Below are 18,475 nucleotides of genomic sequence, written 5' to 3'. Positions count from 1 at the left end.
GCTAGCCCATGTATTCCTTTGATGTCTTCTGCCACAGCCTGCATCCTACCCTTAAAACTCTGCTTGTTAATAAAAGTTCCACCTATTCTGAGCATGATTTCATTTCTATCTCACAGTTGTACTGGAGCCCTAACATCTCCAGGAGAGTTGCAAAATTTCTTTTAGCTGCTGTTGCTTTACCCAGGAAATTATCTCTTTCATTTTTAGCTAATACACAGCTTTTTTTTCCTTAATGCCTTCTATGGGCCAAAAATACAAATTGCAGCCTTCTGTGCTGTGTTTTGTTTTCTGTCTTCTGATATATCTTACGCTTACAGATCCCAACAAGATACTGTGGGTGGGTGGGTGGGTGGATGGATGGATAATCTTGCCTAGCAACTTAGTATTTATTAAGTATTTATTTATTAAGTAGTATTATTAAGATAGATAGGCAAGATATCTACTTTTACATATAAAGTAGCTTTATAATCTACTTAATTTTAATATTTAGATTTTTTAGTGTTTTTTCCTTTTAATATGTTATCATTTGCATTTACAGGGTTATAGTGAAGTACTTTATCCACTCCTATTTTTTTCCAAATGTTATTGCATTATAAGAGGCAAATAATACATTATAAAATACAGATATTAGCTGGGTACAGTAGAATTAGATAAAATATTGGTCTGAATTCACATAAGTTGAAAAATGCAGTTTTCTGTGTCCCTTTGTAAAAGTGGTGATTGGGACAAACAAGCAAAGTAGCTGAACTATAATTTTGCAGGTTTTTTCTTTTGTATCTGAGAAGGAAAGAGAGAGTTAGGAGGGGTGGTTAAATCCAGTTCTGTGAACTATGTATGAGTCCCAATTATGAATGCAGATAAGGTGCCAAGATCTATAACATTATGTCTCCAGTTAGGAGGGATGCATTCATAGGAGTGGAATTCAGGGTAACACTGTTAAAAATTGGCATATTTATCCAATTTATAACCAGTGCTTCTTGGCTTTAATCTGAGAGCCAGCTGATGAGCAAAGAAAAAAAAAGTACCAATAAATTAGAGGTTAACAAATTTTGACCTGAAACAGTAAGAATTATAATATATTCCAAAGCTGTCTTCCAGAATATGTTTAAACCATAGATAGCTCTTCTAGTCTATAATATTAAATGACTTCAGATCACTTCTTAGACTTTATTCTTATAAATATTTTGACTCAAATTTTGCCTGTTATTTAAAATAACTTTAGATTCTTCATTCAGGAGCCTTAATTTCCTAATAAGCTGCTGCCTTTTTTTCTTTTTGCCTAATGCATGTCATATCATTTTGTTACTAAGCAACCAACATAGCCAAATAATAGAAAAACATAACTTGTAATAGGGTGCTATAATTTTGATGCTGTACAGGGGAGTTGGGGAAGAAAGAACAGAACTAATTTTTAAATTATGCACCATGAAGCTATTGCAAATGCTCTATGAGATAGGAAAAATGAAGTGTTGCGATTTCAAATCCATAGTTTTCATTATGCAAAGTTGTTCATAATGTTTCTAAATGTGTGCATTTAATTCCACAAAGATCACAAAATGCAGATATTATTTAGATAATATTTCCCAATTATCTACTCTGTGTATCATTTAAACCCTCTTTAGGTTTATTGACCAATTATAGTATAACCATATGAGCTAACACCTCCAAGCTTCATCAAAATCAATCAATTTCTTAGACTGAACTTGGAATGTTGCTCCAATGGAATTGCTCCCAAAGGCAACTTTGATACATTTAGGTTTCAGTTCTGTAATATATTTTGAATTTGATTATCCTTTGTAATATATTTCTGGGCAACATTTTATTTTGGCAGAAATTTCTGCCATATAGAACAATCAGAGATTCTGCAAACGTACTAGATCTCTCTAGAGCAAGGGATATATAGATAGATATAGGTATAGATACACGCACACACACATACACATACACACTTTCTTTCATGGTTACCACATGTAAGCATAGTAGCATAGTAGGTAACTTACTTTTTTTAAAAATAAATATGCAAGTGTGTAGTCTGTATGGATATTAATTTGAATCCCAAAAAAGCAGAGTGGGGGAGAGAACTAAGCAGTAATTTTGCTGGTCAGGGAATGAGACGGGTGTTTTTGCTACACTTTAGTCTGTTTTAGAAACTTTGAAGAGAAGAAGAATGTGATGAGGATGAGCTGGAGAGTGAAGAACCATAAGTAACCATGAAAATGGAGGAAGATTCGTGTGTTCATTCAGACACAGTCTAATATAATGGAGAAGCGGAGGTCAGGGAATAGGAGCAAACTACTGTATTGAAATACTGTTTGGTTCAGCTATATGCAAAAGCTGAGGCAGCCTTGGCCAAATTGATCTTTGTCATGTGTAACTTCATGCCATGTAGCAGTTTTGTCAGCTTCAGTTCATTTAGGGATTCATTTGATTAGAGGTTCCTACACTTTAGCCCTCAATTGTATTATGTTATTCTATGAAAGTGCACACAGGCCACTTACTACCATCTATATAGATGTTAGATCTTGACAGTTGCACAATGAACTGTGGTAGTAGACAGCCTAAGTAGGAATGTATTTGTTCTTAGTCTGAACCACTTATATACGAACTTCAGATTTTCTTTTCTGCCATCAGTAATCACTAGGAGTGAAGTTGGTTTTTAGTTTCTCCTATTGACTTTGGAATGGCATGTGCAGAATATTTGGGGGCCAGTAAAAATAAATGATAACTTGTCAGTTAAGTGCAAAAGCATGTTAAGTGGCACAGTTAAAAGGAACTTTGATACAATGAAGGAAAGGTGGATATACCATTAGAAGGAGGGCATGCTGCACTGTGAGCAACATAGGTACTTATGGTGCTATATGCTATCTGCTTACAGCAGGAATATAAATGGAAAAAAAACTGGTTATTTATAAAATGGCACACAAAAACGAAAGCAATATGAATGTCTGGAGGACAAGAACCAGCAGTTAGCAGGATCAAGACTAGTTATGTCCACATAAACCAGATGCTTCCCACAACCTTGAAAAGAAAAGACAATTACAGGTAGTTATATTTAGTAACCACAATTGGGACCAGCTAAATGAAACCATGACTGTGCTTACAATCTTACTTCAGCTTTCTTTTGTTTTACAGACCTGTGAAGGTCATAAATGTGGGCATTGGTCGCAAAGTTACTTTTCCATCACCATCATAACTACGAATAGTCGCTGTCTGAGGCAGTCGCTAAACGAGGACTATCTATATCCATTGACTTAGAAACATGGAAGGAAAAGACTTAAAATTTAAACCTTAGAGCACATCCCTATATGTAGGGTTTGATCACTGTGTATTCTATGGTAGAAAGTTAAACATGACAAAGATAAATTTGGCCAGGAGTGTCTAAACTCCCCCTTGAGACATGGAGGCCCTACCTCTTTGCGTTCTGGATGATCATTAAGACGTGGCTCTTCTCACAGGCGTTCGGCCAGGATGGCAAGCGAGCCCAGCATTTTTTGTGTTTTTTGAGAGGGTACTGTTATAGTGCTGATGGTTTTAGAGTTTTAAGCTTGTGTTATTGTTATTTGTGTGTTTGTTAGCTGCTTAGCTTTGTTTATATAATATGGGCAGCCATATAAATATCTCAAATAAATATTCAAGTAGACAGATTATCTATGTGAATATGGTTACATCCTACGTTGTAAGTATTTTATTATACTTACACTCCTGGCACACAAAGATAGTGATCTACAGTTGATGCTGAACAAATTCTCAGACACTGCTATGCTCTTTGGCCTGACTATCAGCCTAAGCAAGACTGAAGTAGTTTACCAGCCTGTGCCAAATACCAATCCCATAGAAACAAAAATCACTGTTGACGACACCTAGCTAACAAATGTAAACAGCTTCAAATACTTGGGAAGCATCAGCTCAAGCTATGGGTCGTTGCACAGAAATTGACTCCAGGGTCAGCAGGGCCAGCCAGGCACTCGGGTAGCTGTGTACTAGAGTGCACAATCAACACAACATCTGTATCTGTGCAAAGCTGAAAGTCTACAGAGTTGTGGTTATCCCTTCTCTCCCATATGGATGTTAGTCCTAGACTCTGTACCGAAGGCACATCAAACAACTGGAGAAATTTCACATGCGCACTCTCCACTCCATCCTCAGCATTCATTGGCAAGGCCGTGTCTCCAACCTGGAGATCTTGGATCGCGTGAAGTCCACCAGCATTGAGTCCCTGATTATCAGAGCCCAGATACTGTGAGTAGGACATGTCATCAGAATGGATGACCACCATAGGCTTCGCCAGTTGCTCTATAGTGTACTGGAGTCTGGGAAGAGACCTCGAGGTTGACCACGCAAGCACTACAAGCACTGTGAAAAAAACCCTATGCCACTGTAACATCCAGCCAAGGGAACTAGAAACTGCATTTGCTGACAGAACCTGCTGATGAGCTCTGTGCTATGAAGCCTTCACTGGCTTTGAAGACAGATGCAGCCAAAAACTGAGCAGTGTTACAGAATAACACCCACAGTTACTACAACAATGGACTTCCAATACCCCCATTGTGCTAGACTCTGCACTTCCAGACTAGGACTGCAGAGCCACCTCTGTGTCCACAGATGAGCTGCACAACAACATGTCTTCTTCTAAGCCGAAGAACTACCATATACTGTATTTATAATGGTGTTTATTGCCTGCCTCTTCTCCTGGAGGTCAAGCGTGCATACATAAAGGTCTCCCTGATTTTATCTTCACAACAGTAGTACTGCTGAAAAACTGATCTGATGTCACTCTAGGGTCAAGAGCAATCTTCCATCAAAATCTAACACTTTAATCATTACACTACCCTGGCTCTTCTAGAATTGTTGAACATTAGTAATCAAATAAGAGAAACTCATTAGAATACAAATATTTGGTATAATATATTGTGAGTGTGAACTGTTACAGACATTCACTGAGGAAACTGTAAGAATATAATCCTGATGTTAGGAGGTAGGAGAATAGGTGAAAGAGACCCACATGACTGGCCCTTTCTAGCTTTCACTGGTGGTATCAGCTTTATGACTTCATCACATCAGAAGCTTTTGGGTGCGTGTGAAGGGAACACTTAGTAAAGATCAAGTCTTACTTTAAAGAATCATGGTTTAGTATTTGCAAGTCAACTTTCTGAACTTTCTTGTGATGACTGGACATTTTTATTAACATTCATGGTGATACGTAATTCGTCCAGTATTTCTAAAATGCAGGTTAAAACCTGTGGAGTGGAATTAAAATATTCTTTATTGTAGTAAAAATAATGATTTTAATAACTGTGGTTGTTTTCCTAATGCCATATATCAAAAGGGAACTGTTTTCTCATATGTAATTATTTCTTTCAATTATATTAATTAAAACTTGTGAATCTTCCTGATATTAGATCTTATTTATAGTTAAAGTCAATGACTGAGCATTGTTTTCAGGAACACTGTCATCCTTCTTTAGAAATTGTCATTTAAAACACACATACGTGTACATATACATAGCTTTTGTTTCCATTTCAAATATGCCTTTTATTTTTCTATAAATATACAAATTTTCAAGCTGCACTGACAAAAGATTCCCTGTTTGACAGGTTGACATTATCTATACGCTGTCGTTCAGGTGGTTGAAACCAAGTTAGCTTTTACCTATTGCTATTTTATCATTTGCTTCACACCATCAACAGAATTGCAGTTTCAACCTGACCTACTGAAATTGAAAATGTAACCTTCCCAAAATAATAGATGAGGGATTCTTTGGGTTGACATCTTGTGTAGGGCTTATTCTCTGAGCCTGTGACCTAACACATGAAGAAACTTCTAAAAACTACCTATATACAGTACCAATAATAGTTATATTCTCCTGGGGGGCCTAGATCCATTGAACTTCACTTGCAGTGTTAACTTTAATTATCACAGAGGTTGAAAATAATAGGAGAAATGAACAATGGACCACAGCTCAGTAATTTAAAGACGGTTGTCTTGACATTCAGGTGTTCATAACTTTACAAGTCAAACTCACAAGACCTACAAAAGCATAAAACACAAATTGAACACATCCATAATTTACAGTAAAATAAAATGATAATAAAATAATTAGAAAACAAGTAAATCTATAAAAGGTTCAAATGCCCAAGTTCGGGTTACATGATAAATTGCATAAATGATGCATTTGCAAATTCCTGGTGGAATGCAAAGAACAACGTAACTTGTTTCTTTGCAACAGAACATTACATTTGAAGAGCAGCCATCCCCTCATGCCACACAATAAATGCTTTCAAAACTATCAGGATAAAAATTCATTCTCCAAAGTGAAAAGCACTTTAATTAAAAAGGAACATTATTATAGATCCTTATTTGCCTGAAAAGTATCACCTTGTTATACTGAGAATTCTTGATCATATCTTGTACATCAGGACTCTTGGTGACTAGAAGGATCTGCTTAGGAAAAGTCTGTAGCTTAAGCACAAGTCTTTTCATGGGTATCTGTGACAGAATGAATTGAAAAGCATGATTGATTTGATTTGATTTTAATGATCAAAGATTGAGAAAATGAATGTAGAATTCAAAGGTGGTGGGGTTTTCTGAATGGGAGACACATTATTTGGTAGTATCAAGAGTGGACCTTGAGGAAAAATGAACATAGAAGAGAAAAGAAAAAGAAACAAGTATGAAAGTAGAAGAACCACAGGAAGAGAAAATATAAATCCTGTATGAACACTTATGAGGAAATAGACTATTTTTTCCAATAGAATGAATGGAAAGTGAACCTAAGGAAACAGAATATGGAAACTGCTTGCAACAGAGGGAAAAGAATTATGTTACAAAGTACCACGGAAAATATACTAATGGGAGTCTAAGATGTTTGGGAGTGGCAGTGGTATGTCAGAGTTGGATTGAAATGATTATTATAAACATAAATGTACAAGAAAAAAATGTTGAAGAGAAAATCATAATTGCTCTGAGAATCTTCAGAAAGATTTGGCTGCAGGTGTGGTGGTATAACTTGAGATGTAGTGTACTTGCAAAGTGGTTCTACAGTTGCTTAGCATTTGAAGCCTGTACCTGTGCCTGATAGTTGGAAGAACGCTATTATTGTTCCCCTATAAAAATAGAAAGGTACCAAGACTAAATGCAAAAGATAATAAGGGCATTCGTTTATTAAGGGTGCCTGAAATTGTACTGTTGAAAATTCTGTTAAAAATGGCGCAAAAAGGCATAATGGGCAAAATTTGGGAAGTGTATTGTGGCTTTATGCTGAGCAGGAGGGGTGCAGACTAGATTTTTGTCTTCAGCAGGTCATTGGAAAATATATCAATGTTGGAAAGGAAGTTTACTGTGCAATCTGTTTATTTAAAAGAAACCTAAGATAAAGGGAATAGGCTGATTATTGACTATTTTGTGCCAATAGGGAGTTGAAGGTGGATTGTGGAATGTGAAAAGGGGAGTGTAAAATGAAAGAAAAGCATGTGTAGGAATAAATGGAATGCTTCATAAATGGTCCAGGCATTAGGAATAAGACAACTATATGTGATGTCCTTTTAGTTGTTTAAGGTATTTATTTATATATTTATGAGAAATATATAAGGAATGCTTGTGATGACATTAGAGCAGCGTTTCTCAACCTTGGCAACTTTAAGATGTGTGGACTTCAGCTCCCAGAATTCCCCAGCCAGCCATGGTTGCCAAGGTTGAGAAACACTGCATTAGAGATATATCATTCGGGGATATGAATATTTGTGTACTTTTTTATGCAGATGAAGCTGTGTTGTTACCAGAGAACCCAAATGATTTGTAGAGACAGTTAAATAGATTGTATGATGCATTGAGGAGCATGGATCTGAAAATTAATACATTAAAGACCAAGCTTATTGTCAATAAGTGAGCATTTGCAAATTATTTATGCCTAAATGCCTACAGCAAATAGATGAACTTGTGGATCTGTGTAGAACATTTATTAAAAATGGAGAAATTTTAAGACATTTAAGCATTTTATGCAAATGCTGTTAGAAAGGCAGTGGGTCCTATGGGAATTTTTTTTTTCCCAAAAAAGATGTGAAAATGCCTGCTTATAAGAATATGCTTTTGCCTAAAAAGTGAATGACCAGTATGAAAGAAGTCTATTGTAGTGCCTTGGTCACATAGAGATAATTGCATGGGGATCAAATTGCAAAATAAATATATAGAGGAAGAGGAAAGCTGAATAAATTGAGGTTGGATGAAGTAAGAAAAAGGTGGGAAGCTTAAAGATGAAAAAAACAAAGTGTTCTGCCAGGCTTTTCCCAACATGCTAATTAAATAGGTACAGAAGATCCACGAGCTTTTGATAAGATAGTTTTATTATAGAAAAGCTAAGGAGCCAATATAAAAGAATTCCAGTAACGGCTGGGTATCAAATACAAGCTTTGTGTATAATGAATTACAGTTGTGTGAAAAAGAAAGTACACCCTCTTTGAGTTCTATGGTTTTACGTATCAGGACATAATAAAAATCATCTGGTCCTTATCAGTTCTCAAAAGTAGGTAAATACAACCTCAGATGAACAACAACACATGACATATTACATCATGTCATCATTTATTTTACAAAAATAAAGCCAAAATGGAGAAGCCATGTGTGAAAAACTTCCATAGGTATGAAATTTACTGCTTCCATAGGTATGAAGAGGCTAAGTAGCAGCCAGGTGCTGCTAATCAAATGCCCTTGATCAATTGATCATCAGCAAGTGTGACTACCTCTATAAAAGCCAAAGTTTTAGGAGTTTGCTGGTCTCAAGTATTGAGGTGTGTGTTAACACAATGCCAAAGAGTAAAGACCTCAGCAATTATCTTAGAGAAGCAATTGTTGCTGCCCATCAATCTGGGAAGGGTTATAAGGCCATTTCCAAACAATTTAGAGTCCATCATTCTACAGCGAGGAAGATTATTCACAAGTGGAAAACATTCAAGACAGTTGCTAATCTTCCCAGGAGTGGATGTCCTAGCAAATTTACCCCAAGGTCAGACTGTGCAATGCTCAGAGAAATTGCAAAAAATTCAAGAGTTACATCTCACACTCTACAGGCCTCAGTTAGCATGTTAAATGTTAAAGTTCATGACTGTACAATTAGAAAAAGACTGAACAAGTATGGTTTGTTTGGAAGGGTGGCCAGGAGAAAGCCTCTTCTCTCTTAAAAAACATGGCAGCAGGGCTTAGGCTTGCAAAGTTGCTTCTGAACAAATCACAAGACTTCTGGAACACTGTCCTTTGGACAGACGAGACCAAAGTGGAGATGTTTGGCCATAATGCACAGTGCCACGTTTGGCGAAAACCAAACACAGCATATCAGCACAAATATCTCATACCAACCATCAAGCACAGTGGTGGAGGGGTGATGATTTGGGCTTGTTTTGCAGCCACAGGACCTGGGCACCTTACAGTCATTGAGTCGACCATGAACTCCTCTGTATACCAAAGTATTCTAGAGTCAAATGTGAGGCCATCTGTCAAACAGCTAAAGCTTGGCCGACATTGGGTCATGCAACAGGACAATGATCCCAAGCATACCAGCAAATCTACAACAGAATGGCTGAAAAAGAAAAGAATCAAGGTCTTACAATGGCCCAATCGAAGTCCAGACCTCAACCCGATTGAAATGATGTGGCGGGACCTCAAGAGAGCTGTGCATAAGCAAATGCCCGCAAACCTCAATGAACTGAAGCAATGTTGTAAAGAAGAGTGGGCCAAAATTCCTCCACAACGATGTAAGAGACTGATAAAGTCATACAGAAAATGATTCCTTCAAGTTATTGCTGCTAAAGGCGGTTCTACAAGCTATTGAATCATAAGGTGTACTTAGTTTTTTCACAGATGGCTTCTCCATTTTGGCTTTCTTTTTGTAAAATAAATGATGACATGGTGTAATATGTCATGTGTTGTTGTATTTACCTACTTTTGAGAACTGCTAAGGACCAGATGATTTTTATTATGTCCTGATACGTAAAACCATAGAACTCAAAGAGGGTGTACTTTTTTTTTCACACGACTGTATTTTCAACTGTTTTGTACCTCTTTAGCCTACTGGCTTTATATGAAGAACAACAAGCAATTATCTTTTGAGTAAGATACATATTTTCCATCAGTTTCTGGATTTGGTACTGGCCTGGTCTACTATAGGTTGTTCACTTTTGACCACGTGAAAGCTAACTTACACTGTGCATAGACATAGTGGAAGGGATGATGGTTTGCAAGGATAGAAAAGTATTGCTGATGGTGTTGCAGTAAAATAGATTTAGTAAGATTTCTTTTCCTTACGTTTCCTGCAACCTTTCTGTGCTTTGCATAACTTTGCTTACTCCAAAAAGAAAGAGCATGATGGGTATTCATATATGTATAGATTTCCAATAAATAATTTATAATATCTGTTGGTGTTTTGTTGTGCTTATTTCCTGAGGTTTTTGTGTCTCTGTGTGTGTGTGTATTGGGACAGATGCAATTTGGGGCATTGGCTTGTTTTCCATTAGGTCACTCTGTTTAGAAACAGAATTAAAATTAAAATCTCATTTGCTTTGAAAACTTGCAGATGAATAACTTAATTAGTTCTACGGTTTTCCCCTGTTACTTTGTTCAGAGATATGTGAGGTTTTGTATGTGAGTCTTTGGCTAATCTGAACAGGGAAATAGATACTGATGCTATATTGTCCTTCTTCTTTTCCCAATCCCCAGATGCCTGAGAAATCCTCTGCTGCTTTGGCCCCAACCCCAACATCTGCTTCCTCCAAGGGAAACGCGTTCCATGTTTCATCAGCCAAGCACAACAGCATTTTGCACTGATTGCTCCTTCCTCTCCACATGGCCTTTCTACTAGTGTCAGCATACCTTCTGCTGACTCCTGCTCACGCTGCTCCCGTTGATAATGGGGCCCTCATGGAGACGCTGAAGTCGCAAGTCTTGTTCAGCAATAAAAGTGAACACTATTTAGCACAAGTGAGACCTCCTGGCACTAGCAGACAAATACCTCAGACAATTATCATTGGTGTTCGTAAAGGAGGGACCAGGGCCTTACTGGAAATGTTGGATGTTCACCCAAACATTGTGGTAGCAGCTACTGAAGTTCATTTTTTTGACTGGGATGAAAATTACGTTAAAGGAATAGACTGGTATAGAAGCCTGATGCCATTTTCATATGAAAATCAAATAACTATTGAGAAAACACCAGGCTATTTTACCTCACCACAGGCTCCCGAAAGGATTCATGATATGAATAGCTCTATTAAACTGCTGCTTATTCTAAGAGACCCCACAGAGAGAGTTATCTCTGATTATACCCAAGTCTATTACAATAGACTGGAGAACCACAAGCCTGTTCAGCTCTTTGAAGACATTGTTATAAAAAATGGAGCACTTAATACCAAATACAAGGCTATCCAGAGAAGTCTGTATGACATCCATATGGGGAGATGGCTTAAACATTTCCATTTGGATCAGATTCACATAGTTGATGGGAATACTTTGATCAGAGACCCTCTTCCTGAACTGCAAAAAGTGGAAAGATTCCTTAACCTGCCTTCCAGAATTTTGTCTTCAAATTTTTATTTTAACCAGACCAAGGGGTTCTATTGCATTAGGAGCGATGGAAGAGAGAGATGTTTGCATGAATCAAAAGGGCGTCCGCATCCTGTGGTCAACAGTACTGTCTTAGAGCAACTTTACTCCTACTTCAGAGAGCACAATGCAAAATTTTATAGAATGATTAATCATTCTTTTGACTGGCATTAGTAATTTTGATTTTGAAGAAAAGGGTTTCCTTTTAAATAGTCCTCAGATAAATTATTTTCAAGTTCTTCCTGTTAAATTCCGGGTTACATTCATTTTGATATGAAGATGATTATTTTCCTCCTTGGGAGAAAGTCTAGGCATGCATTCGTGTGCCCAAGGAAGATAGGTTTAACTTTGGCTTTTAATTACTGGAATGAACTTCTTTGCACCAGCTCACGTCCCCTGACTTCAGCGGAGTTATGTCAGAACTACACTTACATAGTCTGTTTTTACTGAGGTTTATGAACAAAAGAAGCTTCACAGAAAACCACCTTAACCGATGCTTTAAAAATGTGTTGCTGAAATGGTATTATTCTACTTTCAGGTTTTGTTGGCTGCTGTTATTTTTCTATCCAGCTCCATGTCAGTGGGACTGATTTTTAGATCTTTTCATACTGTAAAATAATTATATATTAGAAGAAAAGACAACTTAGTGGTTCCATTATATCATTTTATTTATTCAGTGAAATGAGAACTGTAAAGTATATGCCATTTAAATGAGTATCAAAAGTGAGTTTAAACAGTTACAGTTTTGGTTTATGTTATGGGTCCCTCTGTGTAGGGTATTTGTAATCAGTAACACATTTATTATTCACATATGTTTGAAACAATTAACAATTATTACACTTTTAATATTCCCAATTGAAGTAAGAGGGCTCTAAAGTAACCCCACTTTACCCAGTAGACATCAGGAATTTATAGGCTGTAATCTTATACATCATATGAATAATGTAATCATATAGTCATATAAATTATGATTATATGATTAATCATATAAATTGTATGAGCCACCTATTTAAAAATACCCTTCATAAATGCATAATTATTAGTCTTGTTTGTATTTTGTAATCACTTGTTCCAATAGTTTATATAATTAATTTGGCACATTTATGGGAAAAAAAATTGCCTGCTCTCCAAAGTGTAGAATAATTTTTGTAATATCTATTTGAAGACCAGATGTATTCAAGTGCATAGTAACTTCATGTGGTACTGTATACTATACACACAATATTCAAAATAATCAAGTATGGGTTTCTGATTTATCTATAAAACTATAAAATCTACATGAATGCATTAGGATTTGTTTATAATACATTTTTACTTGACAGTGTAACAGTCATCTATTCTTTTCATATTCAACATCTCTGGGGAATTTGTAGCTTGAGTATAAACACATACCATCATCACACATTTTTGACAAATGAAGACATTTGGTTAGCAATCAAGCAAGCAGAAGTGGATACTAATTTCTTGTAGGACATAAAATTGTAGAGTTGGAAGGTACTTTAAAATTCACATAGTTCAATCCCCAGCCAATATAAAAAATCCAGTACTGTAGGGTTTCTGATGGGTGGCCTTTATCTAGAGGGTTCTTAAAAAACTGAAATAGATGAGAGATCCCTGAGATATTTAAACAGCTTGTACTCTTCACATATTTTCAATATTTAATTGAAATCGCCATCCTTATAATTTGAACCCATTGCTATACTTTGTTCTGATAAATAAGAAAGATACCTCACTTAGAGACAGGAGGCTGTCACATTACAGGTACACAATGTAACCCCCCGTGGACAGCAGTGTATCCAAAGATATGGAGACATGACATTGTATGCCCTACCAGACCTATTAAAAATACGATTTTCATTTTTTCAAATTTGGAAAAAAATTAAAATGGAAGCTGTCATTCTGCAAAGTAAATCAATCAGCTGTTAATATTATCTTTATATACCAAATTGCCTCTGGATCAAAAGAACTCGATTTGGTACTCTCTGTACAGAACACATACAAAATCACTTGCACTCATAGATGATCTCTGGCTGGAGCGAGATGGGGATAGTGCATCCATTCTTGCTCTTCTTGACCTCTCAGCAGCTTTCAATACCATCAATCATGGTATCCTTTTGGGTCAACTCGGGGAGTTGGGAGTGGATGGCACAGTTTTGCGCTGGTTCACCTCCTTCCTCCAAGGTCAGTCCCAATTGGTGTTGATTGGGAGCAAGAGGTTCAGCCCTCGGCCCCTCTATTGTGGGGTGCTCAGAGTTCGGTACTCTCTCTACTCCTTTTTAACTTCTACATGAAACTGCTGGGTGAGGTCATCCATCACTATGGGATGAGGTACAAGCATTATGCGGGTGATACCATTATACATCTTCATCCCAGGTGACTTGAGTGATGCTGTGACCACCCTTTCACAGTGCCTGGAGGCTGTGGGGGTCTGGATGGGGTGCAACAGGATTCAGCTGAACCCTGGTAAGACAGAGTGGCTATGGATTGGAGGTCCCTCTATATCCGGGGCTGTACCATCTTTGGTTCTGGATGGGTTTGCACTACCCCAGACAGACCCGGCGCATAATCTGGGGGTTCTTCTGGACTCACTGCTCAAAAAGCAGATGGCAGTTGTGGCCAGGAAGGCCTTTGCTCAACATTGTGTTGTGCTCCAGTTACACCTCTTCCTGGATCAGGAGGCCCTCTGGTCAGTCAGTCACACCCTGTCATCTCTCGATTAGACTATTGCAATGTGTTCTACATGGGGCTACCCTTGAAGAGTATCTAGAAGCTACAGTACAGCTGTTTCAAAATGCAGCCATGCGGGCAATTTTGGGTGCCCCAATGATGGCATGTGTAACACCGTAGCTGCGGGAGCTGCACTGTGTTTCAGTTTGCTTCCGGGTCCAATTCAAGGTGTTGGTTATCACCTTTAAAGCCCTACATGGCATGGGTCCAGGTTACCTGAAGGACCGTCTCACCCCCATCACATCGATCTATCCTACCTGGTCAGGCAGAGAAAGTATACTACGGACCCCATCGGCAAGAGAACGTCAATTGGCAGGGCCCAGGAGGACAGCCTTCTCTGCCGTTGCCCCTGCCCTATGGAATATTCTCCCCCCAGAGTTGAGACGGGCCCCCACCCTCTCAGCTTTCTGGAAAGAATTTAAGACCTGGCTCTGCCAACTTGTGTGGGGCGAGAAAAGACATAACCAACCTTGTGGGTAGCTGGTGCCTTGAGGATTCTCCCCAAGCCCAATACTTTCACTATCAATCTTGGAAGATATTTATTATTTGTAGGACTATGGTTTTATTGTATTTCAATTAGTATATATTCTTTTACTGTAAATTGCCCAGAGTCACTTTTAGGGAGATGGGCAATGACAAATTTGGGAAGGGAGGGAGGGAGGGAGGGAGGGAGGGAGAGAGAGAGAGAGAGAGAGAGAGAGAGAGAGAGAGAAAGAAAGAAAGAAAGAAAGAAAGAAAGAAAGAAAGAAAGAAAGAAAGAAAGAAAGAAAGAAAGAGAAAGAAAGAAAGAAAACCTAGCACCATAAAGACACCATAGCACCTTTTTCAGTGTAGACCTCAAACCATCATGCAACTTACAAACTCTTAATACTGTCTGTATACAGAGGCTCCAGTTAAATTGCAGCCTATCACATTTGTCCCAAGCATCATTTTGCTAAGTAAAACTTTATATTTTTGTAACAAAAAATATTTTTGTATTACTGCTCATGGCAAAATCTTAATGCAGTACACAAAATCTTAAAACAACAAAATATATAATACAACTCAAATAGCTGCATAGAATTTTAAAACATTGGTAAAAATTATAAAATGAAAATGGGCATCTATTGACATAAAATTACAGGGGAACATACAGGCATTTAAAGAATCATTTAAAGTCATCAAGGAGAAAGCCATGCACTTAGCCTGTGATAGGGCATTGCGGAAAAAGGGAATCCTTGTCACCACTAACCTAAAAGATCTCACCGAAAGACCCCTGAGCAGATTTAATTGCCATTCTTAGATCCAGACAGGTTCATGTAAGTATAGGCAGTCCTTCAAGGAACCTGATCCCAACCTATTTAGACACTTAGATGTGCTTATATTTTATTTTTTTCAAATTTATTATGACTAGAGTGGCACATAAGCCCCGTACATAAAAATAAAATAAACTCTATTTTAATTGGTTCCAGAAATACACTGTCAACCAGTACAGCTGGTTCAAAATGTGTGTTATATATTTTAATCATCAGAGCAAGCAAACAGTGGAATTTGGTACCACTGAAGATCCTGAATTGTCTTTGAAATAAGTTCTACAAACAGAGCATCATAGTAGTTTAATTTGGATATAACCAGATTGCAAATGATCAGAAAATTTTTAAATTTAACCCTGTGGAAGCTGGAAATGAAAACTCAGTGCTAAAGACTTGAGGTATGACATATACACTGGAAGTATAATGGGCCTGTAAAACCACTTAACTGCCTCAGCATCTGCTGGGAGGGGAAACAAAATTGCCAAGAATGGTCTTTCCAGTAAATTCCTGAGTTGGTTCTCTGACGTTTTTTCCTTCAGAGGTGGAGGAAAGCATAAAGGGATCCGTTACTCTTGACTTGCTCCTAACAAGTAGGCTAGAAAATAAAAATAGTGGGACTTTTGGGGAAAAGTGACCATGTAAATGCTTTAAAAAAACCTAACATTTGAGTGTAGTTATATGCATACCTTTGACTTCAAAAAGCAGACTTTAGTAGTGCAATGATAATAGGATCCCATGGCAGGAGACACTACTGGGGAAAAGACCTCAAGATAGATGGGAGTTTGTTAAAAAGGTACTAAATGCACAATAACAAACAATTTAACAACAAAAAAGCAGCACACTACTCTAATGACAAAAAATAGCAGAAGGTAGCAGAAACCAATGTAGTTGCACAAAGAACGAAGTTCTGAAAATCAAAACAGACACATATAAGAAGAGGAAAAGGATAGGCCACCTCCCTTCATGAAGCGAGGAAGAAGATTTGGTGAATCACAGTTCGATGGCGCTTGGGAAGTGTCTAGAGCCAAACATAAAGTGATTGATCATAAAGCATCTTGAAAACACTTCAGTGATTACTAGAATTCAAGATGTATTTCTCAAGAACAAATCTTGTTGGAGTTACACCATTTCCATTATTATTGGATATATTTCTTTGTGGGTTGTGAAAAAGCTGTAGACATTTTGGCAAAGCGTCTTTTTAATTAAATTTTATTGAAGAATTTTGCACAATAATAAAAGCAGTAAAAATTTAAGAAAGAGAAAAAGAAAAATAGTGAATAAAGGGGGGGAAAAGTTTAAAGAAGCAGCTTCCAATCTTCTTTACAGGAGTTACAGATACATTTATCATCTATCCTCCATCTTCAAGGTTACATCATAATTTCCTTCTTCCCACATTTTACCCTTTCTAATCATCAAATCTAACCACCACGTTTTCAGCAAAAAGCCCATAAAGGTTTCCAATGGCTAATAAAAAGCATTTGATAAAATATTTTATGATTAGCAAAATGGCCCCTTTCTACATTATGATTCTATTGTTCAAGAGTTGCTTTTTTCCAAGCAGGGCACAGCAGTGAATTAATTGTAGCTAGCAAAGTAGATTCCTAATAAACAAGAAAGTACAGAGCACACTGGAACCCCTGTACACCTGATGCAATTCCATCCCCTATCAGTTTTGCTCCTTCAGATTTCCCCTATTACAAGACTTTGGTTGTCTGGACTGGACCTCTATTTGTTTGTCTTCATCCACCCCAACATTGTTTTCAGACATCTGTCCAATGTTTCCAGTTTCCCTGGAATTAATTAGAGGGGAAAAAATAAAGCTGAATGCCACTCATATATTGATGACCGTTTAATCCAAAGCTCCTCATAAAACTTCTCAAATTTAGGCATTAGAATGAGGAACAGAATCTGAGGGCCATGGGACAGAACAATTAATCACCACTACCTGTTGAGTAGCCATTTTAAGACCATATCCTTGTCCTTTGAACCTCACTGCTGAGGGCGTTTTGAACTTTGTGGTCGCTTGGTGTTGGTATCCTAAACCCATATTGTACATACTAAATCATATTGATGCTGTTTTTCCCTAAGCTATATAGTTGAGGTTGTTGGATGTATTTTCTTGTAGCGGTAGGAAGACTGTCAGTCACAGCTCCTATCAAGCTACTGATACCTTCCCATGTTGTCTCTGGATGCCTGATTGAAGTGTTCCTTTTACCGATCAGGACGGCTGGATTCTAGTCCTAAGTTTTCTGCTTTTTCATTGAACATAAAAGTCTTGCTGGATCAATCAATCAAAACCTTTCTAGCCTAGCATCTTGTTTCCTACTGTGATAAACAAGAAATCTATGGCAATCTCTTAAGCAGGATATGAATACAATGACATGATCCATTTGATAGTTTATTATTTATTTTAGTGTGATTACTTCCTTGATTGTTTTTTTTAAAAAATAAAATAAGCAAAGGTACTAAAAACTGCTTTGCTACTCCCAGTTTCTCCATTTTGCCTGATAATCATGCCTGCATTCTCTCAGGTTTACATTTTTTTGTTTTCTTTTTTTTTTCTGATCAACAATATTTAAAATTACTAATCAGAAAAAATGTTTTTTCTTATCCCATTGTTTTCTCTGCTGTTTTTCCCACATAAGGTATAAGCTTATTATCCATAATAATTATTATTATAATTAATAACTGGGACTTAAGTTTTTCCTAGAGAGCTTTCACCAATGGATATTATACCGAGATTTCATGTTAGCTATTAGAACTACCTGGCGATGATGACTGCAGTAGTAGCGCATCACTTCTCATTTGAGGCAGCCTGCTTTCTAGACCAGGGTTCCTCAACCTCAGCAACTTTAAGATGGGTGGACTTCAAC

General features: G+C 37.3%; 1 protein-coding gene across 2 annotated transcripts in view; it reads left to right on the top strand.

Moving 5' to 3' along the window:
* LOC103053046 (heparan sulfate glucosamine 3-O-sulfotransferase 1-like) overlaps nucleotides 1–12,888 on the top strand; it is an 89,395-nt gene extending 76,507 nt beyond the window's left edge. For both annotated transcript variants that reach the window (XM_007424377.3, XM_088129002.1), the window contains one exon: nucleotides 10,705–12,888. In XM_007424377.3, coding sequence (XP_007424439.1) covers nucleotides 10,831–11,757 — 927 coding nt within the window. In that variant the 5' untranslated portion in view covers nucleotides 10,705–10,830 and the 3' untranslated portion in view covers nucleotides 11,758–12,888. The remainder of the gene's footprint in view (nucleotides 1–10,704) is intronic.
* Nucleotides 12,889–18,475: the final 5,587 nt, after the last annotated feature.

The sequence above is a fragment of the Python bivittatus genome, unplaced genomic scaffold (assembly GCF_059951505.1).
Source record: "Python bivittatus isolate LINGU-HERP-01145 unplaced genomic scaffold, Pbiv_v1 ctg000780_np1212, whole genome shotgun sequence".
Lineage (NCBI taxonomy): Eukaryota > Metazoa > Chordata > Lepidosauria > Squamata > Pythonidae > Python > Python bivittatus.
Note: the sequence above shows the minus strand (reverse complement) of the source record. Positions and strands in the feature narration are given on the sequence as shown.